Raw genomic sequence first — 27,456 nt, forward strand, 5'->3', positions numbered from 1 at the left:
TTGAAATTTCAGATGATGAGAAAACCTTCTGTGACTGCACATTTTCCTCTGAGTAATAGAAATGTCTAAGTTTAAATTTCAGCTGCCATTTCTATTATCAAAGCTTGCACTGGCAGCAGCCGTCTTCCTGAAGGCGACCAATTTGTGGCACTGTCATTGAGAGGGTTTTGGAGGAGTGAGCCCACCTGATGGCTCCCAAACCTCCTTTGATTACTGAGATGCAAGTGAGATGCTCTGCTAGCTGGGAGGGCCAGGGGACACGTACCCGTAGCCCACACATCCAGCAGTGAAAGGATCCAAAAGAAAAGCAGAACAATGCAAGTCAGGCACAAGAAATGAGGAGTGAAGCTGAAAAAGAACCACCTTGAGCTACATTAATTTGTCACTGCTGTGTAATATGTGTGTTGCTGCTGGTCACTGCAGCATTTATTTTGTGTGTTTAACTAACCCCTTCTCCTTGGCCTGTTCATAGTCCTGGGGAATTCTCTCCCTCTCAGTCCACAAGACTTCTTAAGGATTTAATGATCTTAGCCTCTTAAGGATTTAATGATTTTAGTCTCATAATGAGAAAAAGACTAGCTGTCTATCTATTTTTTCCCTGTCTTTGACATGTAAAATATGGGTTGTCCCAAAAGCTCAGCAGCAGCCACAGTAATGTACAGGCTGCATCTTCTCAAGGTTCTTTTGGGTTCTCATTTTTGCTTCCTCGGTGGTTAAAATGCAGAAGTTATCATCTTGAGCCTTCACAGAGTGTTTTGTAATTGCTTTATGACCATCTTTTCATATGTGGTACCACCTTTCAGTCCCCTGCAGAAGTAAGAAATAGATTATGGGAACAGCAAGGTGATAGGACAATTAAGTAGATACAGTCCAGTCCAGCTAATGCAATGTATTATACAACCTGCAATTCAGCTACAATGAAGGTTTCAGACATCAGAGGTGTTTGTACCATTTACATTAGATATCTAAGTGCAAAGCTTTTATCTTCAAAAATTTCTGTTTTAGTTTTCTTCCCTTTCAAGTGGCCCACAGCTGAAACCCAGACCAGTGTATGCCCTTTTCACAGTGACATCACTTTTTTGTTCAGAGGAATCCTGTGATAAATGGACCGAAAGGAGGCTCCAGATGAGTCATTTTGGATGTCCTAAATCAGCCCCTAAAGTGTTACATCCTACACTTACAGTTAACTCTATCTTGCACCTATTACCACAGTCTCAGTGAGGTTCAGGTTTTTGGGTTCACTGTCTGGATCCTTTTGTTCATCTCTGAGTTCCTACAGGCAGAAAATTTTGGTGGTACCACCTAAAGAAATGGCTCTACCCTTTCCTTGTCATTTGAGTCAGTCCAGCAGGGTTGTTAGGTCTTTCTGCCCTTCCTTAAGCTGAGTTACCACATGTGTTGCCTTACTCAAACCTCTCATTTATGGCCAGCCAGCAAGGCCCTGAGGAGAAAGCCCATTCTGCAGTGGCCAGTGGCTCTGTGGCCCGTGGCCACATGTCACACTCAGCCCCTCTGCAGTGACAGAACGCGGTGTGGAAGCCAGTTTTCCACAGAGATCACACCTTTGTGCCTTCCCTTGCAGTGCCATGCCGAGCCAGCAGCACTTGCCTGCTTGTCTCCAGGAAATGCCATTATTGATTTGTTCCGATGGAGTGGCTAATTGGGTCATAGGGAAAGTGCTGGCTGCCTGCTGCCGGGACCCAGCGCTCCTCTGCCGACCCAGCTCGGCTCCAGGCACGCACACCCCGGGAACACCGACCTTCTGAGCTCCCTGCCCAGCTCCCAGTGCCCCCCACAGCCAGTCTGGGCCCATTCTCTCGCTTCTGGCTCACCCCTGGCTCCAGGAATCCTTAAACTGCAGAGAGCTGCTGCTGCTGTGTGTCCTGGGGCTCACCTTTCCCTGACCTGGCAGGGAATATTGCCTGCAGGACTGTGATTTCCACTGCCTCTCAGGCTCTCACAGGTTCCCACCTGCACAGCTCCACTTCTCAGTGGGATTCTCCCAGACAACTCCAGGCACAGCAGCAGCTCACTGTGATTTTCGGGGTGTTTGGATCTGGGTCTGCACAGAGGACCCAAGGGCTGGTCATTACCTGGATTTTGCACACTGGATGGGCATTCTTTGCTGCAGAGCACACTTTGCTCTCTCAGAGCACACTTTGCTCTCTCAGTCATATGCTTTTTTTCTCGATTGACAGTTCTCCCCCTTTGTACACCCCTGTGAGGACTTCAGCAAATGCATTTCCCAGGGAAATCAGGTTTCCAGCTGTAGATGAGTAACTGCCTCTGTACACATCAAAGATAGAGCTGGCTACCCCTCAGTCCCTATCCCATTGGTGCAATCTCTATATTGCCCTGAACTGGATCAAAACCCCGAGTTTTTATCCTCTTTTCCCCTTATATATTTCAGAATTAATAACTCATTTCATTTGACAAGGTCAAACTGTTTCTTATGGCTTTTCTTCTCAGTTTCTACCAGTAAGAGATTCATAATTTTGAGGTCAGAGAGGACCATAGCATGATGGTTTTGCTTTCTCATAACACTGAGTCAAGGACTACAGCTAATTTCTGCAGACAACCTGTAAGTTTATTTTAGCTATGATACACTACATTACATTTTTAAGATAGAAAAAAAACCCAACAAAAAACAAAAAAACAGAAATTTCTCAGGTAACAGAAAGTTCACCATCTGCATGTGGACTCACATCTGTTTCCTTTGTATACAGTGGAAATTTTATTGTACAATTCCTGTTCATTACAAACCTGCTTCTAAATCTGAAGGGCTTCTGTAGAAGTCAATGGAATTATTCCAGGTTGAAGTAAGCGTAGCTGAAATTATTGAAAATTGCTATAAAAATGCCAGTGCACAAAGATTTTGTTATAAAATTGTTTGTGGCAATATCTTATGCTCCTAATACTTCTAACACCTATAAATCAGAGATACCATGAAGCCATGTGTTTATTTGACAGGGTACATTAATTTCAGCCTTTTACTGCAGGAAATATACTTTGCTGTCAGGAACCCTAATGCCCTTTTCAAACAGTATTTATATTCTGTCTGTTTGCAGTTCCAGTCTGTGGGACACATTCTCTCTGAGTGTAAGTGGATAAAATACCATTGAATCCTGTTGATGACTCCCCAGTTCTCACTGGGAGGAGAGTGAGCCCACATGTGCATGCTGCACACGATAAATCTTACAGCATCCTTCTTGTCACCTTTATTTGGGCCAATATTTTTCTGATCATTAAGTAAGATAGCAGAGGGGGGATTCATTGTTATTCTGTACATAGTTTGCCTGGATTTATCACTTTTTAAGCCGTATGTTTTGCTTTGTGCTTCTTGAAAACTGTGTAGAACTCAATTATTAGCTAATTATTTTTGGCAATAGAAGAGAACATTTCCGGATTTATTGTCTCCAGAAGAATAGCAGCAAGGGCATTAGAAAAAAGAAACAGGACTGTAAATCCCAGCAGCAGATTTAAAGCACCTGTGTCCTCATCTTGGCTTCTACACTTAGAAAGATGCTTGTGTTTATTTTGTGGCAGTGGAGTGGGGCAGAAACTCCCGTGTCAGATCCCTGCTGACGTGGTTGGAGCAGTCACACCACAAAGGTTTTGGGATGCTCATTCAGTTCTCAGTGGCAGGGAAATGTATTTGTCCACAGCATAATGCTTAAGGTGCAGGAAACACAGGGAGCTGATGGAGGAGAGAAAGAAAGGAGGGGGAAAGAAGCCAGGCTGGAATTGAAAGAGCTGATATCAGGCGGAGCAGAGTTGACAACATGCGTTTGGACAAGTGCCCGGACCCTGGACTGCCCGTCAGTCACAGCTTGCTGGATGCCATTTCCCAGTATCCATATCCCTCCCCGGAGCAAAAGGCTGATCAGAAATGAGCATTTCTCACTGTTTCTCCCTTTGGTAAAGAAAATGCCGACATTTAGCATTTTGGACAAAAAGAGCAGCAGCCAGTTCCCCAGCAGCTCCTGCGCCACGTGAGGCAGTGAGTGTGTGTGTGTTGGAGGGGTAAAACTGCTCCCATTAATTACACTCCAAAATAACACTTCAAATAATTATTATTTTGTTACTTTGCCTGTAATAATATGAAACTTTCTTAATGATCAAAATATTAACATCTTAATTGGGTGAAAGGTTCTGGATTATTTCAGGCACTCGCACTGACTGCACTCCAAGGCAAATTTCCAAAATTTAAACTTCCATCAGAGAGACCCATTAGTTTGAGTTTTTCATATTATACTGTGGAGAGATCCCAATTACCAAAAGAAACATAAAGTAGATTGTGATTAAACTTCAAAATGCAATTTAGCAGAAGGTATTAGCTTGAACTCTGAACAATGAACACTTATGAAACGCTTTCACTGCCTATTTAAGCCCATTGAATTGATAACAGGATAAATTAACTTTGGCAGTCCATCTTTTTGCCAAGTTCTCCCTCTCAGACAAGTTTTAAGAGTCAACCCTTGGAATAATGAATTTCTGTTTTCTTATGGGCAATGTGTTGCTCAGTGTGGTAAAAACTGTGGTCAGAAAGGCAAAAGCCATTAAAAAAAAACATGCCTTGCTCTTCTTCAGCCAGTGTTTAAAGCCTTAAAATATTCTGGATGAATCCAAGAAGGGACACTGCTGAACTGCTGCTTCTGAGGGATGGTGTTTTGCAAAGCATCCAGCACTCATGCAGAGAACAGCAGTTAGTGGCTGTGATGAGGTTTGTCTGGCAAAGTTTTACTTCACCTTTATTCAAAATGGAAGAAAATACCAGGTTAAGCTGGTTCCAGAGGAGTTTTTGCTGTTAACATCCTCTGCTGAGCAGCTGTGGTTTCTGGCCAGACCTAACCTAGGACATCCTGAATTATAATGGTCAGATTCTGTTAATTTTATCCAGCTTAGTACTCACAGGTGTATTATTTTTCTAGAGCAGGGACTGGAGTTTTCTTAAAAATGCCCTGTGACTCTGGGGGGAAAAAATGTGTTTCTTATGTCAAACAGGAGGACAAGATGTGTGTTTAATTACACAGGTGTAACTTCAGACTTTCATACCCTTTATGCTGACAGGTGACAGCACACACAGAAAATCACCTGGCACCTACAGACATCCAGGTTGGGGGCATCATCTTCCCAAGGTCTGGGCCACAAACTTTGCTCTTTCTGAACTCAAGAGACTATTGTGTTTAATCTGTTTTGCCCATGTGGCTCTTATGCATGTGTTAGTGATCTGGATTTTTATAAATGTGGTTCCTATAAAGGCTGAGTTCATCAAGAAAGTGAAAAAAATGCTTATGGATTCACAGAGCAAGTGTGAGCAACACCTTCTGATTCTGATGTTTTACTACTCCCTCTGCACCATTTTGTTTCTGCCTCTTGCATAGATGAATGACAAGAGAAATGACAGGGAGTGGTGGATAAATGTTGCAAAATGGAACAAAAATCTGTGTACTGAGCTGTGATGTCTGGCTGTTCCTGCTGAAGTGGAATGATGGATCAAGTGGCATAGGATGGAAAGGGGGCATCACCAGTCTCAAATACTCAGGTTTAGACTTTCCTGGCCTTGTCCCCTCTATGAGGAATTTTCAGGTCTTAAATGATACATGTGTGTGTCAGCCTAAAGGTAGGACTTAACATCCTTTACACCAGTAAATGTTTAGTCTGCCAGTAAAATGCTTTTGTAAATGAACACGGTGTAGCACGAGTGTGCTCAGCTATAATCCCAATGCTGTGGTGTGGTATTGCTCCAGGTTTTCCAGTGATTTGCCATTAAACTGAGTAGTGGCAACTCTGCATTACAGAAGCAATTCTTCAAAGCAGGTTAGAGAGATTCTTAAATGTGCACATTTAAAATTGACAGCTGCACTCCAGCCCTCTTTTATTCCTAGCAGAATAAGTGATACTAATCTTCCTCTTCTCATGTTAAGGAGGTAAGGGAATTTTCCTGATGTATTCGGTGATCTTTCTTCATGCAGAAAGATAAATCCACTGATTTTGTTGGTGCTATAAGGATTTACATTTATTTGTGAAAGAGAAGAACCAGGGTCATAAATGATCTGTTCTGGTAATAAGAACCAACCAGATTTGTTTCTCTGGTTTGTGGTTATTTATTTCTCTCCCGTTTCAGCTCAGATTTTTCAAGGCTTTTCAGAAAGACTGAACTCAGCATATCTGAGAGTTGTCAGCCTGACAGCTCTGCAGACTGCAGTCTCCTGTTTACTTTACACATGAAACAAGTGCCACCAAGGCAGTAATGCAAGCTCACCGTGTTTCAGCAGCTCTGCAATCTGCTTGCTTCTCCACTTATGTAGAGGTAGTATATAAACAGCTCAGTTTTCACCATCATTTACTTGTTGGCTCCTTTGCAGAGGAAGGGTGCCAGTTACTAGATGCAAACTGTTGCTGGGAAAGGATGCCAATTGCTACCCGGCACGGCAATTTTGTGAAATCCATAGTTGTCTGCAAGGAGGAACACAAACATCAACAATCACTTTACAAAGTAAGCAGCCCTCTTGTAACAATGCCTGTCACACTGCTGAACTGGGTTTACAATACCTGGAAAGCTCTGCAGACTCCCCTTACGATATCCAACATTTGGGCATAGGAAACTTTGCAGGTTAAAATATGCTGTCATCTGTTAAAGGAGCTGGATTTCTTGAGGAGACTCAGTGTCATAGCATCACTCATTAATGAGTGGCTAAAGCAGAGATTCTTCTGTTGTCAGCATCCTGCTGCTGCTCTTAGGGGCAACATCCCATGGTTTAGGAGGATCCCATTGGCATGGCCCAGTGTGCAGGCATGTGTGTGGGGGACCAGGACAAACCTCCACTCCTGGGTCTGTACCTGGAAATGTCCTGACCAGCTCATTCCTGGAATGTGACTGCAGACCCCAGACACCTCTGATTTCCTGTTAATGTCTCAGAAGTGGTCTTCAAAGAGGCAGCTGGATGCATGCATGGTGGGGAGTGGAGAACACACATGGCATCAAAGCTTCCCATTGCATTGTGACTGGGTAAAAGGCAGTTTGCATTTGCACTGTCTGACCAGAGAAAGGGAAAACCCTTATCCTTCTCATAAAATGGTAAAATGATTAACTTCATCCATCCACATCATTTTTGCTCGCTGGCTCTGCAGTGACAATGGCACGGGTGGAGGGCTCCAGAGCCAGTTCCCATTTCTTTCCTCCCCACCTGCTTGGGACAGGAAGCTCCCTGCTGTCAAAGGATTTGCACATCTTCTTTCTCACAACAGCCACGACCAGGGAATCAGGGAACAAATGTCACAAGTTAGGGTCATGATCTAGGGAGTGAGGGAAGCATCAGGAGAACCCATTTGAACCGACCACCATCCAAAAGTCAAGTCCTGGGATCCTCTTTCTAAATTTGTTTGCACAGAATGGAAAAAATATTTCCATGGGGAAGGAATAAAGTGAATCCATGCTGATGACAGGTATTTGCCTTGTTTTGCCAGCAGCAAGTCCTCTTTCCAGAGGAGTGGCATTTGCCCTAATCCCTGTTTGAGCCTGGAACAATTAGCCAATCTGTGCTTTTCAGAGACACAACACAGTGTGGAGCCTTTGCATTTATTTGTGTCAGCAAACAAGTATGTGGGTCCATGCACCAACACTCTTGAGATGTCACCCAGATTATGCTCTGTTTCCAGTCTGGTAGCTGTTTTCCTGGTGCTGCAACCTGCAGTGTGAGAGGGGACAGCACTGTCCCCCCTCCTCCACGGGTTAATCACTGGGATGGTGTTGGCAGATCACCTCTTTTTAGGGCCCATGTCAGAGCAGAGGTGAGCAAACTTTTGGTTTATGCTGAGGTAAATCCTGAGCTCCCAACCCTCCCTTTGCATGCAGAAAGTTTTAGTACCATTCAATGTTTTTACTTTACAAACGAAGAAAGCAACTGAATTGATAAATATTAACATAATGTGTATTGCCTTGGCAACGTGGCACTTGATACAAAAATTAAAAATAAATTATGTAAACCACCCACAGTGGGAAGCTTTACAGGAGATAGACCTGCTGCTGTTGCTGCCAGAAGAACAAATCATCTGGAATCAGGACAAAAGCAAACAGCCCAAAGTTAAGCAGCATAAACCAAAGGCACCTTTCCCCTGACAGGTCTCTGCTGATTTTCAGGTGCTGTGTGCTGGAAGTGAGACTGTCACATCTCAGGAGAATGGTTCACCAGGGCTGTCATTGGTTGCTTGCAAAAACTCATTTGATTCTCTAACACTCTTTTTATGATCTGTCTACACAACCAGATTCTTTGGAACAGTCTATTTCTCTTTCTCATTTTCTCCCAGCTTATCAATTTAGAGGACAAGTCTGAAAACACACATTGATGAACCAAATCATTGTCTGAGCACATGTGCATGATGCCTCCATTGACTATTTTGCCAGGATATATTTCATCAGTTTTAATTAATGTTAACTCATTGGATTCTTGTACCAAGTGTGACTTCTGGGAAGAAGCCAGCTCCACATTTCCTGGAGTTTAGTCTCTAGGAAAGTGTTGCTAAGTCCTGGTACCACACAGAGGGATTAATAAGTAGGGAATTGGTGTAAATTTGGCATTTGGCTCTGGCTTAACGCAATAATTTTCCTAACAATTAGAATATTTGTCAGATAGCTGAGTTACAGGGTCTGTCCTCTTACAGTGCACAGTTTCTAATGAATCTGAGTGCACAACCTTTCTGCATAAATGAACTTGAGACGTCACCTCCGATTGTGCTGCACTTTCAACATGAAACAATTGTTTCTGTTGTTCCAGTGCAATAACCAATATCATGCCATTAAGATTACTTGGTACCAAGTTGTATGCACATTGCATTAAAAAAAAAAGGACATTTTATGGCTGAGTGCCTCAGTTGTGTGTACTGTGCCTTCAACATTGGCTTCTTTCTTGAATATTTCTCTATTACTGAAGAAAAAGACTGCTGAAAAGCCTTAAAAATACTTTTTTTTTTGTCAGATACATACCTGTAACTCAGTGGTTTTTGACCTATGAAGATCAGTGCTAATGTGTGACTAGAAATTGTATGTAGTATCTTCCTATGCAGAGGGTATGAGTTTGGACACACGTAACTTGATTTATTAAAGTTAGAATATATTTCAGACCACATGTCCTCCAAATCAGGAAACAAGTAATTTGATTTTAAATTAATTTCCCAGAAACACACAACAGCATTGAAAAGACTGGTACAAACCTGACAGCCCAAGAGTATTTATACAGAGAGCAATTTGCTTAACCAACTGCTTCCTTTGTGTCATTCATTCCTTCAGCTAGGAAACTTCATATTTGGGAGAAAATGTTTTTCTGCTCCAGGTATCTCTTGAGGGATTTCCTGTGGTGATGTGGCTTTAAAACTGAGGCAGGTAATCTGGAGCTCCCTGGGGAAGGGAAATTTGCTTAATACCTGAATAACACTGAATGTCAGTCAAGCCAAGGGAAAGGAAAAAAAAAAAAAGGCCGGACAAGTGAAAGATAAATAGGTTTAAATAATTACCATTGAAAACCGGTTGTGCTTGTAATTTTTTTCTCAGCATGGAAGTCCCTCTGTAAGCAATTCAGCACAGCCTTTTGAATCCGGTTGGAGTTTTATTAATATTTTAGTAGCTGTGTTTGTAATGGCAAGAACAGTGGTAGTGCTGTGATGAGCTGTGGAGTTTTCAGTGAAGTCCCCGCCTTAGGAGGATCAATAAAGCCACACAAACAGAGAACCTGGGCCTCCAGAGGGAGGGACCAACCCTGCAAACATCCTTTCCTCTGCCATTAGGCTGGGAGAACTTCTTGAGAGCTCAGCAGCAATAATCACCACCCCAGGAAGAAGCAGCTGGATTTAATGGCACCACGCATACTAGCAAGCACTAGGTCTAGTCAAATGTGTTTACTGAGGGGAAAAATTATTGCCGTGCTTCCAGAGTCCATCCTCTTTCAGGGAAGTGCTCCAGAGTGTGCTCTCCTTTCAGCCTGCGGTTCAGCCCCGTGTGCTTCAGTGGGTGCAAAGTAGCCTTAAGTGTTTTTCTGAATAGGAGCCTCATACATTCGCATGTTTACCTGCACTGTTTCCATATCTATTTTCAGATATCTTTCATCTTTTCCAGTGAACTTTGCATTTTTTCTCCTTCAAAAAGTACCTTTCCTTCTCTGGGTGTGGGGATTTTTCACACTTTCAAGCAGACTTATAGAACAATAATGGGCTTTGCCCTCGTGCCTTTCTCCAGCTTTCACATTGCCACCATCTGATGGTGGATTTTCTGAGTACACACCTTGGTTATTTGGCAGCCACCTCTCTCTGTGCCCCTAGGTCATTGGAGGAAGTTTGTGTCTCAAAACCAGGCTCAAAATGGAGATGGCACTCCCACCTCAGCAGCAACAGCTCAGGAAAAAAAGTTGGTCTATTTGTATGTCCATTTTCCACAGCCAGTTATCTTGGCATATCCAAGTTACTAAAGTTCAAAATTTGCAACATAAGTATGTGTTATCTCATTTCTTGCCATTTTCTTTAACATGTCCAGAATAGCCCAGGCTGTTTTCTCTTCTAGCTGGAGAGTTCTCCTTAAGAAATAAACATGATATCAAAGGAAAAAAAAAAAAAGAGAAAATAAACCCATCTAGGATTATTTCCAGCAGGAAAAGCAGCTGCAGCTGAGGGGGCAGCGATGCCAAAGCCCAGGCGTCCGGAGTCAGAACTCTGAGATTTATGAAGAGTTAAGTGAGTTGCACGTGGATAAGCAGTTGAAGGCTGAGCCACCACCTCCAGTAGGGCAAAAAGAGGTAACACAAACAACTTTCCTACCTGATACTGCATGAAATTCATTGCACCAGCTCCATAGTGCATGCCACTGGTTTATGTGGGGTTTATGGCTTGTAAAAATACAAGTTTGTCAAGGGGTAGGAAAGTAATAGTGTGTAATAGGTATTACAGTCTTAGTAGAGAAGAGAGAGGATTTTGTCGTTATAAAAATAATTGGAAAGCTTACAAAACGTGCATTATAAATTAAGATGGAATTGTAAGAGGCTTTGGGGAAAAACAAACAAACAAACGAACAACAAAAAAACTCCACAAAATAATCAATAATGTAACTGTCTCATTTTAGGAGAAAATATGTGTGTGATTTCCCACTGAAAAGCAGCTCTAGGAATGGCATCTGCTGACTTGGCAGACCTGAATGTTGAGTTCACTGGAGGGCATCTGCTCTCTGTCACAGATTAACATTTCTTTTCCTGTTAACACACGCCCAAGAAAGATGCGACAATTTAAGTAGCTGACGTGAAGGTGCTAACTAAAGAGCAAGCCTTGGTATTATTCAGTTGATTTGGCCAAAGTGCACCTCATTAATTGTTTCTTGATGTGTATACATTGACATTTCTTTTCAAGTTGTGGGATTGTATTGTCCTTATAAACATAAATATCAAAAATAATGTGTTTGTACTGTACACTGAGTGACTGCAGGCTGTTGTATTGCCTGTATCCTCCTTGCTGACTTGTTGGGGGCTCTTCCCCTTCAGATTTAACATTTTACTGCTATAACATTGCCTTTATTATTAGAGAGGGATGGATTCCTCTCTTTGAAATCAGGAAATGGAGATTTGGGATGTCCTGGGAGTTGGGAGAACTCCACAGCTGCTTGAGAGTGGAACCAGGGATGGTTGCATGGGGCAAAATTAATGAAAGGGAAAGGATGGTGCAGTACTCACACACAACACACCCCTTCCAGTTCTGCTCTAAAACTGCTGGCAAGTTTGTGCCCAGCAGGAGCAATCCCATGGAGAAATCTTGACAGGACACCAGGAAACAGCCAGGGCTTCCCTTCTCCAAGCCTGCTGATTCATGCTGTCATAGGGAGTGGAATTTACGGAAGTAAATGTAGACAATCTGCATCTGAACTTGTCATCTGAGGCCTCTGTATAGACAATGTAGGCAGGTAAATGTGTTTCCAGCTGAAATCAGAATTTACATTAGGTCAGATCTCATAAAAGTGTCTATTTCTCTCCATTAACTATAAAGGGAGCACTTAGGTTGCACGCTTAGGTAAGATAAATTCCACTCACAGGAACCAGAAATCCTCCAAACACGAAGCATTTCTTTAAAGGGCAATCCTTGCCAGAGCACTTCTTGGCATATTTATCTTCAGAAAGAAAACACCCTGAATTTAGAGGAAGGAGACTCAAATATTTGATATCCTGGTCTCAGGGAAAAAAATAAATAAATAAATAAATAAATATATATATATATATATATATATATATATACATACTTAGCAAATAAACACAAAAGTTTCAAACAATGTAAAGAAACATTATAACTAGGAGGAATTAAAAGACCATGTCAGGCATTTTTCTTTCAGGGGATTAGGTATCTTTCACGTTTAAATATCTTTTTAAGACAAATGAACCCTGTGATCCTAACAGGGAGGCCAGAAAACTATGTCCTTCTTTAGTGCTACAACAAAATGTCATGATAAGTCAGGAACATTCTAGCCTCGATATATTCAGCAACATCGTGATAAAGAAATAATCCCCATTTCCTCCCTCAACTTTCAAAGGGTCCTGAGACACAAATGCCACCTCTCTATAGCTGAGTATAATTGGTTCTATTTGCAGCTGCTTAGAAAGAGGTGGAGGGACATGGCAATAATCCAGGGATGACTTGAAATCAAACGGAAGTTCACACGAGGCTGTGAATGCCAACACAAAAGAGCAAAGCCCGAAGGATGCTATTTTGGAAGGGCAGATCCCGTGTGGACATTGCACGCTCACGGTCCCCCTGTGCAGAAGGAATCTTTGTGCCGGCACGCGAGGACATGCTCGTCATATTTCTGATGAATGTCCCAAGAAGTTGCAACTGGCCAAATAAAGCCAACAACTGCAAGGGAATAACAGATTTGGTATGCCCAAGAGGCAGGGCTTTCAGTGGTTGTCAGTAACAGGAAACGCTGGACGTGTTCCGAATAAAACTCTCTTGGTGTCAGTGGAGGTTACATTATGTGATTAAAAATTCATTCTATATAAATCATCAGAAAGGCACCATAGAAATAAAATCGTTGGTGTCACGGGTGGGGAAGACTTCAGAGTAAAAACTGCTTGCTTTCTCTGCCAAAATGCTGACCCATAAAATATTTTGTACAACTTTGTGGAATCTGGCTTTAAATGGTTCAGGCAATTTAGATTTCTTCATTTACCAAAAGGAATAATTCACTTGCTAAAAAGAAATATCTCATGTCTGGGTATATTTCCTTAAATACCATCCTTTTTTCACATTTTCTCCTCTTCAAAGGGCCATTCCATTACTGTCTTTTACCAATTTTATCCATCAGTCTCTTTGTATGAATTTATATCACTTACTTTAATAGACTGTTGCTTGCTTCCTATTGTCTGGGGTTTACCCCCTGAAGTCATGCACCATTGTTCTTTCATTTAATTATTTCTTGCAAATTAATATCTCTGTGCCCTTTATCTGACTTTTTTTACCTCTTTCTTTGCAACTCCCTCAACTGCTTCTTTTCGGAGTTCTTTCGCCAAGAAGCAAGCACAATATTCCAAATACAATTCCTACAGAAGCATAAAAGAAGAAATAATATCTCATTATCTAGACATGATGCTTTTATATGGTTTTCTACATCATTATATCCCACTGCAAAATCACGTTTAATTTTTTTTAATATTACTCCAAGTTTCCAAAATGTCCATTGAAATTTTGCTGTAACTTACCCATTTGTACTTTTTTAAATCATGTCCCATTTTGCTATATTCTCTCAAATTTTCCCTTCTCTTTACCCTTCTGCTTCCTCAATTTCAATACTCTCTCCAATTTAATATTATCAGCTAACATGAGGATTATATTGGTCAGGACCTCTTCTATATCTTTAGTGAAGATAATGCTGACCCTAATCCCCACAGATTTCCTCCTCTGAAGAGAAAGTTTGTGCTATATTTGGGTCCTTAGAATGGCTTTTCTCTGCACAGCAATGGGTGAACCTGAGCCAATTACAATTTATTTTAAAAGTAGGCTTTTCTATAACAGACATCCAACTGTTTTCTTAAGGTTTATATATCATATGTCAATTTGATAGATTAAGGCTCTGATTTTCAGAGGTGAGGCAGAGAAGAAGGGAGGTAAGAGGGCTAAGCCTTGAGCAAACATCAACTTTCAATGTGATTTCAGCATCTCACAGCTAATGGCTTTTTGAAAAACACTTTCAGATCAATTTTCTGCTATTACAGGCACAAGCAGTGGGTATGGAAGCCCTGTCCGAGTACTTAAAACAGTCACTCCACCAACAAACACTTTAAAAACTGCCTTCTGCAACATGAATTTATGCACCAGGGAAAGATCTTCCAAAGGGGTCTCCGAGAGGTCCCATTGCCTCTGCCTGGCACACTTCCTCCGCTAACCTATTCCAAGAAATAAGAAGATTTTCTATTTGTCCTTTTTGCCTTCTTTTGACCTCTTTTCACCCTGTTTGTGCAGAGTTCTCTTAGCACACTTAGTGAGGAGAACCACCTCACTGCCTTTATGACATTTCACTCTGAGCAAGCACTCTCCTTTTCTCCTCTCTGTCTTTATTTAATTTACTTTAATCACAGGCTACAGTGAGTGTTTAGTGATCTGTGATTCCCATGATTATTCCCTTTTCCTCCTCTCTCAGCTCAGTGTTGTGTTTATTTATTGCTGCTCTCCTGGGCCGTTTCCAGTTTTCCATGAGCATTCACTATTGATTGCTAATGATGTGTTAACTGGGTGTATTGGATCTCTTTATGCTCTGCAGCCTGCCTTGCCTGGATCTGCTGGTTTGTATATGTATATATAGGCTTTCTAGATACTTCTCTACTTACATTTATATTAATTCTAACAGGCTCTCCCCCATCTCGTTATTGATCCCCTTGTTGGATGATTTTAAGTGTTTATTTTCTTAGACAACTGAATTTTGATTAGCTACATTTCCCTCATCAATTGCTCTTGTGTCCCCACTCTTCCCTGAGTTCATGAAAACCTTCTTAATCCTTTTAACCTTTCTGGCAAAGAGTAACCTTTGTTTCCTTCCTAGAACCATCCCTAGTATTTTCCTTCTCTCTCATATGCCCAGTTCTTTTTTCTAGTCCCTGTTCATACTCTCAAACTTTAATCTACTGTTTTCTGAATCCATCTTCATTATCTCTTCTTTGAAGTCTTTTCAGAAGAAACCCTGTCTTTTTGCCTTGCATGTTCCCCACCTCCCTTTGACACTGATGGATTCTAATATTTCCTGGAAACTCCTCCTGAGAAATAACAAAATAGTCTATGTTAATTTCATTGTATTTTGTTCTGTGAATTTCCTAAACTGTCTCTGCTAAATCCAGCTCTCTAGCTGAAAATGTTATCGAGCTGACATTGTTCTCACAGTTTTCTTTGATTTCTGGCTATTGGTAAAAATTGTACCCAACAAAGCTTTTCTTCTCATTGGATCCCCTATTTTCTACATACTACAGCTGCATATAATTTAGGACTATTTCAGTGATTCTGTTTTGACATCTTCATAACAGAACACATAATGACTAAATGCATTCCCTAATGAACAGTATCATAAAGTTCTGACTGTGCTAAAACTTGGTATGACATTTTTTTCCACCGTCATACGCCGCTGTGAGTCTGTAGGAAATGGGCTCTATATGACAGCTGCATTCTGAATATGGGTTTTCAGAAGCTTTATCCATATCTTGGACCTGTTCTGTTCTTTCTGTTCTGACTCTCTTTTTAAAAGGTCTCTTCTCAATTGTCTGCAGATCTTTTGAGTAGAGCATTAAAAACCCTAGCCAAGACTATGACCTTCTGGATGCTGCAGCTAATTGCAAACAAGTAGCTTCCACCCCCGCTTGCAAGCGCTGCTGGAATGTTCAGTCTTTCCCATTTTACCCCAGGTTCAGCATTTCTCTGAATTCAGCTATAAATTTTACATTGGCTGTGTATGCTGGAAAACAGAAGGCCCATTTTCACATTAATAATAAATATAGAAAACTGTGCCTAGCCTCATACTCCATCACCATCATGCTTATGAAAATAATACTTTATCTGTACGTGCCATCTCTCATATAACCATCTCACAGGCTGTTTAAAAGCATGGGTAAGTATTATTGCCCTCATTTTTTTAAAAAAATGATGGCAATAGTATTGCAAGATAAAGCACAAAAACTTTTAAGTGGGAACTCAGAGAACAGAGTAAACCAGTTCACAAATAACACACTTCTCCTGCTTGGAGCTATTTGTCATTGCCTTGTCCCATGGAAAATACCAGCTTTGGTATTGTTCACTTACACCAGATAATGCTCTAATACATCCAGAAACAAACTGTGAGCAGGACTGGACAAATATCAGGTCTTTAGTCTTTAGTGGCCAAGCTACTTAACTTGTAAAATTTACAAGCAAATCAAGTAAAATTTAAATTTGGATTAATACAAATATAAATCCATTATTTTACCTAGCAAAATAAAATAGTGTGGAAATATTTCCTGTTTTCTTCTAAAGAAAGTGTCTTGATTCCGTTAAAGGAAAGTTTAACCTGAAATGAAATTTCTGTTTCGTATTTGGGTGACTTACTGAATCATGTATCATATGTCATTTAATGAGTTCAGCCTTCAAAACAGATTTTGAAAATAGTATATTCCCCAGAATTTTTTATTTACCCAGATCTCCTTGAGAGTTCCTGCTCTAAATAGATGAGACAACCAATACTTCAGGGAGTGGGAATATTCTTGCCCCATTTTGCAGAGGAGGATCTGAGAAACACTGAATTTAAACAATGCACCTAAGATGATGGTGTCAAATATTTCAAGCAAGTGGTAGAGCCCTTGGGACACTTCCAAAAGCCACGTGTCCCTGCTCCTGCATCACCTGGAGATCAGAAAGGTGGGACAGAAAGGCAAGGGGCCATGTCCTGTGGTGAGAACAAATGGGACATGGGAGGAGACAGGAGGAGCCCTCTCATATTTGTACTTCGGCTTCCTGTGACCGGACACTGGCAACAGGGATTTCTGCTCCTCTTGGAGGAGAGGCTGTCAGCAGGGGCAGAGCATGGTCCTGACTGAGCAGGTGCAGATTTTACCCACCAGCTGTGGGTGAGGAACCTCAGGAAGGAGGCCCAAAAGACAGGAGCTTAAGGCAGGTCATCCAATTCATCCCTCAGCGTTTCAGGAGATGGGTCCCACTTCTGGTGCCCCCACCCAAAGGTATGAGTCTTCAGGATGTCAAACAGATGAAGTCCATCATTCCAAGGTTCCACCCACCATTAACCAGAGCAACCTGGTCTAGTGGAAGGTGTCCCTACCCATGGCAGGGGGCTGGAACTGGATGATCCTGAGGATCCCTCCCAACCCAAATCATTCTAAGATTCTGTGATTAATATCCGGTGGCTGTTCACTCTCTTTCTGTGGTTTGCTTCTCTTTTGTTTCAAAAAGTAAGTTCTATATGTTAAGTTGTTGTTGATGATGGGTCAACCCCTGGTCTGAGGGTAGGAGAGCTGTCACCAAGGAGTGCCACCATGGGAAGTGCATGGCAATGTCTCTGTTGGGGTGGCTTCAGCTGGGCTGTTGGTTAGTGGAAAGATTACTCAGCTACTTCTGCCAGGGCTACTGATCAATTTGTTTTCCTCACCTTTGCTCTTGTTGACAACAAGCTTGATGAAATCAGTCTTTCTGAAGGCAGCACAGTGGATTTGACAAATCCTGCAGAACTGCTGGAGCAGATCCCCGAGTTTGCTGAGGAGCTGATGGAGCCTGAAGATTGCTTCCCCGAAGGTAAGAGCCTGCATGTTTCATTGCAATGATGAGGAAAGAAACCTTCTTTTCTCTAACTGAACATCTCCCGACCTTCTCACCATGTTGCTCTGGTTGCTTGAAGTAGTATTTCACTGGATGCACTTCATTTCTTAGGCACTGTAAAGCTCCAAACCCACAATCAAAATCCCTTGAATTCATTAGTCTTTGGCTTTCCAAGGTGAGATAAGCTAAAAGCATGCTCTAAAATGCTCTGCAACTTCTAAAGTCTTAGTCTTTTAAAATCATCATTTGTGCCATAAAGAGTTGTTTGTTTTTCACTTTGTTTTTTAAATGCTGATTTTTGTCATTTGGCTAGTGAAGATTTTTGCCTTCCAGTATTTGTGCATGATCAAATTTGGTCAAGAACTGACCAGATCAGAATGTTTCTGCTGCTTGAGTGTATCCAGGCAGTTCATAGAATCTGTCTGGAGGCTTCATGTGTCCCAGGGACTCTCTTCCATTTATTTTAAAGGGTGTCAAGATTAGCACATCCAGTTACTTTCATCTGGTCAGAGAAGTGCTATGTAAAGGGAATTTAACATAATTATCTTAGATAACAACAGACCACATTTACATATCTCTTTTAATACTGAAATTCACCATCATTTTATTAATATTTTAACATCAGCCTGCTCCAAAACACAGATTTAAAATCCAACTACATCAGAAGATCTGTTAAAATAAATATCTAAAGTAAATAACATCCTAAGTTATTTCTTTTCAGAGTGAGTTCTATTCCAAATACTATCTCAGTCAAATTCTTCGTTTTCCTTTGAATCTGGGTTGGGAAAAATAGGGTTAGCTGAATGTAAGAATAGTCCCTTGAAAATTCAAGCATTATTATAAACAAAAACAGAGCAGCTCAGATGGGATCAGACAGGGATGATTTGCTGGGTATATGAATGCCCCTGAAGTCAGCAAAAATGTGCATCTCTATATCTGTGAGAAAGATGATTGAATGAGGTAAGGGAGCCCTGCAGGGCTTACAAATGTCCCTAGGATCTAAACATTTTTTTGGCAGCTCTGCTTAAAAGCAGTAGCCAAAAATTAATGCAGCTGATAGAAGAAAGCATGGTGTAACTATTCAGACCCATGCAATAACATTTAAAAATTAGATCTGGTGTTTTCATTCTTTCACAATATATTTCTTAATGGGGCTAGTGAGCAGCAATCTCTGTTTTGCAATCTCTGTGTTATGATGCTTAAACAAGTCGGTGCTGTGAGATCAGTGCTGTTCAGATGCCAGCTTACAAATTCTGAAACTGTGGTTGGCCACGACCACCACCCAGTTTTTAAAAGGAATGAGGCAGACATCACACAGCACATTCCCAGAGCAGCAGCATGCTGTAATTTGATCTGTCTTAAAATAACCAGACCTGCCTGAAATTGCACGGTGCAGGACCACCATGGAACCAACCCAGTTTGCCAGATCTTCCTCAGTGCTGACAGAGGGATGCAGGCTAGAAAGCAGGGCTCTTCTAGATGGATCACTGGAAGTATTTAACCAGCTTTGAAGCCTGCTGATCATTCTGGCAGCAAAGCAATGAAGAAGCGAAGGCACTGCGGGCTGAATCCCAAGTTTGCCTTGGGTTACATCTACCCAGGCTCTGGCTCCTGAGCCCTTCCTCCAGAACACCCCTGTTACTGCGTTTTTTTTTTTACTCCTAACCTCTCCTAGTTCCTCACCAGTGCCTGTGCAAGTCAAAGTGTTTTTCTCTTCTCTCAGGGTGTAGCCAGCTGAGCCTTGAGCTCTAAATTGGAATTGAAGGAGAGCCTGCTCCCAGCCCTCAGCCCAGTGCATGGTGTCCAGGGACACCTGCAGGTGCAGGTGACATCCTCCTCAACACATCTACTCTGCTTTCCTGTGTAGCACATATTATGCATGCACATTTTTCAGAGCTTACTGTTTCAGCTAAATGTGATCACATTGCTCATGGATTTGGCAAAAATGCACAAACACAACGTGATTATTCGCTCATAAAATTTCAAGTCAAATTGCCATAAACTGAAAGTCCAAATGATTCTTACAGCAGCAACGTTAACATTAGTTTTAATTTATGCAGGGAAACAAAGTGTTTTCCTGTAATCAACTGCTATTAAATATTTCCAATATTTTTGCCCAAACTTACTATTGCAATTAAACCTCATGCAGCTGTCACTTCAGTATAGTAAGCCAATGAAGTAAGCCAACAAACAACAGTCTAATTAGCTGAGATGACAAGGCTTTAAAGTACTAAAATGAAAATATTGAAGGGCATGCACTGGGCAGGTTTATCTAGTGCTGCCTCTATGACTCTTTATAAAGAGATACAATATTTGGTATATTGGGAGTATGCAAGTTAATATTGGTGAAAGAAGGAAATAATGTGAAAAAGAAGAGCAAGAGGGGAAGGGTTAATTTCTTACCATGTTAGCTCACCAGCTATCTAAATTCAAACTATGACATTTCTAAATACATCTAACATAGGTTATGTCCTGAACAAATATGTTCCAGATTCAGGCCCCTTTTTTTTCAGATAACAAAGGCAACAAAGATAATACATGTTCTTGAAATAGTTGCTGAAAGTTTGCTGAGGTCACAGTTTTCCGGGAGTTGGGTGACCCAGATAAGCCATAGGTCGTTTTTCTTGGGGAGCCTTGTTAATGTGTTATCATCTCAAAATAGCTTTGATTAGGGTCAACAGGGAGCATTCTTGGGTCAGGACATGTGAAGCCAAGGTAGGGTCACAGACCTGGCAGCTAGCAAGTATTGCTGGGAAAAACCCTATAGAAATGGAGAGACCATTTCTGTTTGCCAGTTGATGGGAAAGGAGCATTAATCCAATGCCAGCTATTTGGGTACTTTTTCCTCCAGATGCCTTGCAACACTCCACTCCTGTTACCTCCATTGGTATGTGTTCTCTGCAGCAAAATTTACTCCCTGTTTGGACATTATCTTCTGTGTCTCACAGAAGGTCATCCAAAGAGAGCCCTCGGGCCACGGTGAGCTCCTCTCTCCCTGACCCTAATAGGAGAAAGATTCCACCAAGTCCTTAGGCGTAATTCCCCGGACACATCCCGCTGGCAGAGGTTTCGAGGGAATATCACCAGAGGGTCATGCGAGAATGAGCAACCTTGCTCAACGCGTGACACCAAGGACGCCCAGAACCGTCTTTCCATGTGACCGTGGTAGGAGACATTATCGCTCCTAAAACGCCCAAACGTCGTTTGTTTTGGAAATTGTAATTGGAAAATGCCACCTGCTCAAGTGAAGTTGCTCTGATTAGTGGTGGGATCTGTGTCCTGCCCTTCCCAACTGTGGATAGAGGCTGTTTAGAAGCAAAAAAGGGAAGAGAAGGAAAAAATAGACCATTAAACAGGATAAATCTAAACAGAGTTACAGGGACTGACTGCCACTAGATTATTTTTAAAGGCTGAGGAAAACTAAGCCAAGCCAAACAAAATGTGCTCATTGGCATCCTAGGAAAAAATCATAGAACAAACCCAAGTTTTAAAGCATTTCTTCCCTCTGGCTGTCATACCTGAGATACTCTGTGTTTCTCCACCAGGAATGGCGTGTTACTCACTATGTTGTACACAGTTCTGAGGCATATAAGACTCTTGCAGCCCTGTTACTCATTGAGAATTAAATTAATACAGGTTGGACAGGAGTTCTAGATTTAAAACTCATCCACACCCTCACTCTAAGCATGGATGACATCAATGGTAGGCCAGGCTGCCCACTGCCTTTGCTCCAAGGTGCCTTTGTTGTGACCTCCTAGATGATGTGTTTTGAGGACAGTAGCAGCAGATAAACAAGAAATGTACCCTTGTTAAGCACTCGGAAGGGTAAAAACACCTGGCTGTGGTTTTGTCAGATGCCCTCTTGGCAGCCCCCAGTCGTAGCACACAAGTTAAGTCTCAGATCTCCTGATGTGTCTCAGGTACCCAAATGCTGGAGACAGGACCATAAATCTCTTTCACACTACAAAACCCAGATGTGCAGTTGCAGAATCATGGAATGGTTCAGGCTGCAAGGGACCTTAAAGGTCATTGCAGTTCCAATCCCCCTGAGTTAGTAGCAGGGCCAGAAGATGAGGAAAGGGTTAAGTAAGAAGAGTCTGATGAGATCATGTTCCCTCCAGCATGGGGAGAGAGTTGGGGTCTTTCAGAGGGGTTTCAGTTGGGTTTGCTCTCTTATTTGTGCATGCCCAGGTCACCAGACTGGTCATTAGAAACCCAGCTTGGCAAATACATAAATATATATACAAAACCCATGTTATGAATGCCTGCCTGCTGGAGTTCATGCTGAGGAAGCCATATTCTGTGTCAAACCAAGCAAAGCTGGAACCAGCATTCAAAGCTAAGAAAAATACTGTTTTGTTCTAAAAATGAATGTCCCAATAATTGAGAACTCGTGTGTAAAGGCACTCACAAAATTGCTGTGGTTTGAATATAAGGTACCACACGTGCTGGACAACAGAATGGAAGGAATCAATTGGTGTTCCTGGTTTACTGAGAGAACCAGCAGCCCAATACATCCAAAGCAAAAAATAATAATTTTATGAAAATTTAAATACATGTATTGGTGTGAACAAGCAGTGGATTTGTAAATTCTTTGCCCATAAGTCTAAAATCAGTAGGCTTCACTGTCAGGCATTGAGGAGGAAGGTTTTGCAATATAACTCCCACATTTACAAAGAGGTTTTTTTTTTTACCAATGCACCAAGGTAATGCAATCAGGTCTAAGAACTCCATGATTAGACTACACCAGGCTAGAAAATGTGAATATGGAACAAAAGGAATATTTACACAGAATGCATTTTATATTAAATTCCTTCTCTTTTTTTAAAAGAGATATATTTTAATCTTCAGTTTGTGACTGTGCTATAAGGACACTCTGACTGAAGGGACTATTTTCCTTGTTATTAAATACAACCAAAAAGTAAATAATATGATGGTGTATTAATGCATTTGGAAAGGTTTCTTGGTAAACAGGCCTCTGTTTTATGAGAAATGGTATGAAATGTCCAAATGTCAATTGAAAACAGACATTGTTCTTGGACAACTTGACCACAGATGCAGCTCAGAACAGCTTCACAGATTTACCAGTAAATAATTCAGCCCTTTGGGGGGACTTCTTCCACTGTTCTGTGTTCTGATGAGCAGTAATCTATCAAAAGACCATGGTGGAAATGAGTCAGTTTGTTCTCAAAAACAATTCAGCCCAACATGAATTAAAGACAAAACTAAGCCCTGGCAAAATCACAAGGTGGTGAGAGTCTTCTGCACAACCCATTCCCTCCCAGCTCTGCTTTCAGTGGGCTAGCACAAATCTGTTAGAGCAGGCAAGATGAGTAATTGTCATAAGAAGTGCCAGGGGTTCTATTCCTGCCTTGACACTTGCAGTGATAAAAGGTGTTAATGAATGATCTCCTTTGTGTGGATAAAATGCACCAAAGCTGGGCTTTGCTGACCACCTGCCTTATTATGGAAAGAGCTGGCATTAGGATTGCTCAGACCTTCTCCAGGCCATGCCTTAGACTCATCAAAATTATTTTGATTTCACAGAAATGGAGGGGGAAAAAAAACCCAAAACAACAAAGCATTACACTACAGACCAAGGTCAAGTAAACTTTTTCTCTTTAGTTCAGTGAAGTTTCTAACTCAACATGTAAGCTTAGGTCAAGATGACCAGAGCAGTAGGCTACCAGCATTAGAGCCAGTCCAGAAAAGCACAGGCATGAAAGAACAGTCACGGAGGAAAATCACAAAATTTAAATAGAAACAGGTTTCTACTAAATCATTAAAAGACCTGTTTGGGGTCAGTTTTCTTTTCTTCTTTCCTTTTTCTCTTCGTGAATAGTTAAAAGCAGCATTTCATCTGAATTGCAGACAGCATGATTATTCACGGAAATACTACTTGACATTAGCAATTGTAGCAGAATCTGGTCTAAACATTTCTGAATTGGGCCCAATCAAAAGCATGGGATTTAATAGCACTGTGATTTTGGGCTGACTCATCTGATAAGCTATTTTGGATTTTTCAAGGTATTACTGTCAATAACTAGGACTCTTTTTTTTCAGATTGAAATTGCATGAAAGCAATCAAAGAGCATTAAAAAAGAAAAAAAAAAAAAATATATAGTGGTGCTACCTGGCTTTCCATCTTTAAAAATACCTCTCTGTACTTGTAGATTATCAGATGGAAGCCAACTGAATCAGTAATAACCTGGTTTAACCGTGTTGTATTTCCCATCTCAAATGAAGTGACTTTGGAACCCACAGTGCCCTGCTCATTAGTTTCTAATATGAAGGTGATCCCTAATTTTAGCTGTGCCTGGGCTCAGGTAGTCATGGAGGCTCCCTGTGTAGTGGAATCATTCCTCCAGGGAATGATTCATCCAATTACCTTATAATGGGGAAAGCCACTTCCTGGGAGATCCTAACCTTTTCCAGCAGTATTTACAGAGCATTTTTACTCTGGAGCACAGCAGAGTATGTCATGCCTGTTACTGGCTGGGCCTAAGCATTCGTCTAAGAGACTAAAAAGACAAGTAACAATCTAGGTAGAAACTTATGAGAAAAGAGCAAAAAGCTCTATATAAATGTTTTAAGTAAGAAAAAAAGCTGTTTTTTTCCAAATTGAAATTGGTTCTGGGAAGAAGACAGATGCAAGGACAGTTAATTCTACTGCAAGCAGTGGCTACTTCCACTACAAAGGGGGACTTCTGCTTAACACAAAAAATGCACACTTACAAAGTGAACAACCTGCTCATTAAGCCATTCATTGATAAGTGAGGGATTTCAGCCCAAATCTTTGATCTTCCTGATCCAAAGCTGGAGTGACAGTGAGGTGGGCAGCCTCCCTGAATTATAAGCACAGAGTGTGAGCCAGACACCTGAAAGATGGTGATGGCCACGTGGGCTGTGGGGTGAGAAGTAGTGCAAGAGTTTTCTGGCAGCACTACTGAGAGATGCAGCTGATAGTGCCCTCAGACATGTTGTGCTGGTGGGATTCTCCTGATGGGCCTCTCTCAACAGAGAATCTGCTCTGTGAAGTCTGTTCTGTGTACCTACTTCCTAAAATACACCCAAACCCACATGCACTGCCAGCTGTGAGCATTGTACTGCTTTTAGCAAAAAGTAGTGACTAATATGATGTCCTTTTATCGCTTGCCTTGATTCTTTAGTGTTTGGGATTGAAGTGCTTAGAAGAATAATTCTCGTCTTTGCTGAAGTGGTACCTGACCTACAAAGAGACAGAGAGCTGGTTCTTACATTTCCATCTTCTCCCAGTATTCTGCCTTTCTAAAAAAGTTTGAACAATTCAACTGAGCCCAGAATTTCTCTGAGTTCTGGAATACAGTGGTAAACTGGGAGATGTGGTGGGTCTGTGTGATGCAGACATTTAGAGAACAAGTAGTTATGTGCTACAATGACCTTTACATAAATTTTTACTGTCCTTTTAGTCCCACACGAAAACCTAGCTAAGCCAAGAGCCCACACCTAACCAAAATCTGAGAAATGCAAGGGGGAAAAGTTCTGGGAGTAGTTCCTCTGTGATAAATCCTCCAGTTCTGCTGCTTCATAGGAAGGATCTGGGATAATAAAAACTCACAGAAAATGCCAGGAGCATCACAGCAGACTTAGCAGCTCTCTTCCTCCTGGCAGAGCCTGCTGCCAGAACATCCCCACTTCCAGCTGCTTGGGAATCCCGGCATCCCAGGAGCTGCACTTGATCTCCCTCCACATCCCAGGCAGCTCAGGAGCCTCTGTTATGCCACCTTGACTTAGCAGCATCTGCTCTCTCTGTAACCTTGGCACTCGCCTTCTTTCCTCCCCAAGCTGCTTCACCTAAATACTATTTCTACTTGAAAAACATTGCATTGCATCACCGTGGTGAGACACCCTCCTTTTTCACTTTTGAGCAGTGGCTGTGTGTTTCAAGACATGTTGGTGACCTTGGCCGCCTTCCAGCTATAGAAACACTTGGCCTGTGGCTTTTTTTCTCATGATGAGGCTGATAAACCCGATAGTTAAGTCTCTTCCTATACAACACATGGAATAAATATAGAGTAAGAAGCTTGCTTTTTGAAAATAAAATCTTTCTGAGGGTCATTCTCATCAACAAATGTGACGTTTGAGTCAGATTATCTGACGTAAGACTGACTGGCCAGGACAATTCCTGGCTCCCAGGGTCCTCTCACACCATTTTAAGTTCTTGCCCAGCACAAGGCAATGTACATGGTGTATTTGAAGTGGGAGAGATGTATTTGTCTGTTACCAATGACAATATCTTTTTGCTATAACAAACGAGTGTTGCTAAGGAAACTAAAAATGGCCATGGTCTTGCCTATCAGAAATCCTTGTGTGGGCCCCACTACCAGCACAGCACTTAACTATCACACACTATTTGTCACTGAGGTCAGAAAGTGCTGCAAAGCATCACTGGGGATCCTGCTATGGAGCAGATATCTAAATTTCTGTGACATCAAAGGGGAATTAACTGCCTCAGTATAATTCCAAGATTGTTCTAATGCCTTACTTAAGCTAATGAGAGTCCAAGAGATCAAAATTGGCTCCTGCTTTTGCTGCCTGAGTCTCTTCAGCACATTGGCCCCATCTGCACTGTAGCACCTCCTCTCATCATCTCTCTTTCATCAGATTGCCACTTTTAATCAGTAATTCCAGTGGTATTGTACTAGCAAGAAAATAACCTTCCTCCATTCAAAAGGATGTGGAAGCCATCACTAATAACCTCCTAGAGTTATTAGTCCTGATCAGAAGTGCTGCCTGAGCTCAGCTAACACTTTTTGAATGACCTAGGGCGTTGGTGACTCATGGCCAATATATTCTGTATCACAACAATCATTGGGAGGACTCCCTGAGACACATTTTAAGTGATTTTGAATGTTTTTTAGTAGAGGAGTGAGACAAGAAAATGGGAGGCTGAGCAGAGAGGTTTTGTGAGAAACAAGGGCGAGGAAAGACACTGTGCAGCAGTCTATTGCTAAAAGAAATCTTCCTTAGCAGCTTCTTATTGCAGCTTTAAGAATTAAATGGGCCTTTTTTAACAATTCCTTTGTTTTTGTTTTATTTCTTACAGTCTGTGTGAGATTCTTCCCATGCTGTTCAGTGGACATCACAAAATTTCCAGGCAAAATTTGGTGGAGGCTGCGAAAGACCTGCTACAGAATTGTTGAGCACAACTGGTTTGAAACGTTCATCATCTTCATGATCCTGCTGAGCAGTGGAGCCCTGGTAAAGGGGACAGCATTTCCTAACTGCTTAAAAGTGGACATGGGTCTCCAGTGTTCTCCAGTTTATCTTTCTCTAAGATCTTATGAACCCTTAGTGGTCATCCCTCAAAGCAAAGCATTTAGTCAGGGGTTAAAACAGGTTGTCAGTTTTTCTGATTTCATTGGGGAACTTTCTTCTGCTGTGACGTAAAATTCTGACTTGCACACGTTTTGAAAAGAAACTCCTTGAGGAAGTCTGTGTGAGGAAATTTGTCAGCATTGCTGCTTCAACATCCCATAGCTGCTTCTCCATGAGAGTTCCCATCTGGAGGCTTGCAGTTTTGCTCCAGGGCTGGCTTTGTTTATTTCTTTTCTTTTCTTTTCTTCTCTTTTTTTTTTAGCACATTTTGTAACTAGCAAATAAAAATTAAAA

The 27,456-nt window shown here is 41.6% G+C and overlaps 1 protein-coding gene across 4 annotated transcripts in view; it reads left to right on the plus strand.

Moving 5' to 3' along the window:
* LOC107200857 (sodium channel protein type 5 subunit alpha-like) overlaps positions 1-27,456 on the plus strand; it is a 213,502-nt gene that overhangs the window by 144,525 nt on the left and 41,521 nt on the right. For 2 of the 4 annotated variants that reach the window (XM_033520158.1, XM_033520157.1), the window contains 3 exons: positions 10,638-10,784; positions 17,661-17,781; positions 26,891-27,045. In XM_033520158.1, the coding sequence (XP_033376049.1) occupies positions 10,638-10,784; positions 17,661-17,781; positions 26,891-27,045 (423 nt within the window). The remainder of the gene's footprint in view (positions 1-10,637; positions 10,785-17,660; positions 17,782-26,890; positions 27,046-27,456) is intronic. The other 2 variants (XM_033520151.1, XM_033520153.1) reach the window with 2 other exon arrangements.

Source organism: Parus major, chromosome 2, assembly GCF_001522545.3.
Source record: "Parus major isolate Abel chromosome 2, Parus_major1.1, whole genome shotgun sequence".
NCBI classification, from domain to species: domain Eukaryota; kingdom Metazoa; phylum Chordata; class Aves; order Passeriformes; family Paridae; genus Parus; species Parus major.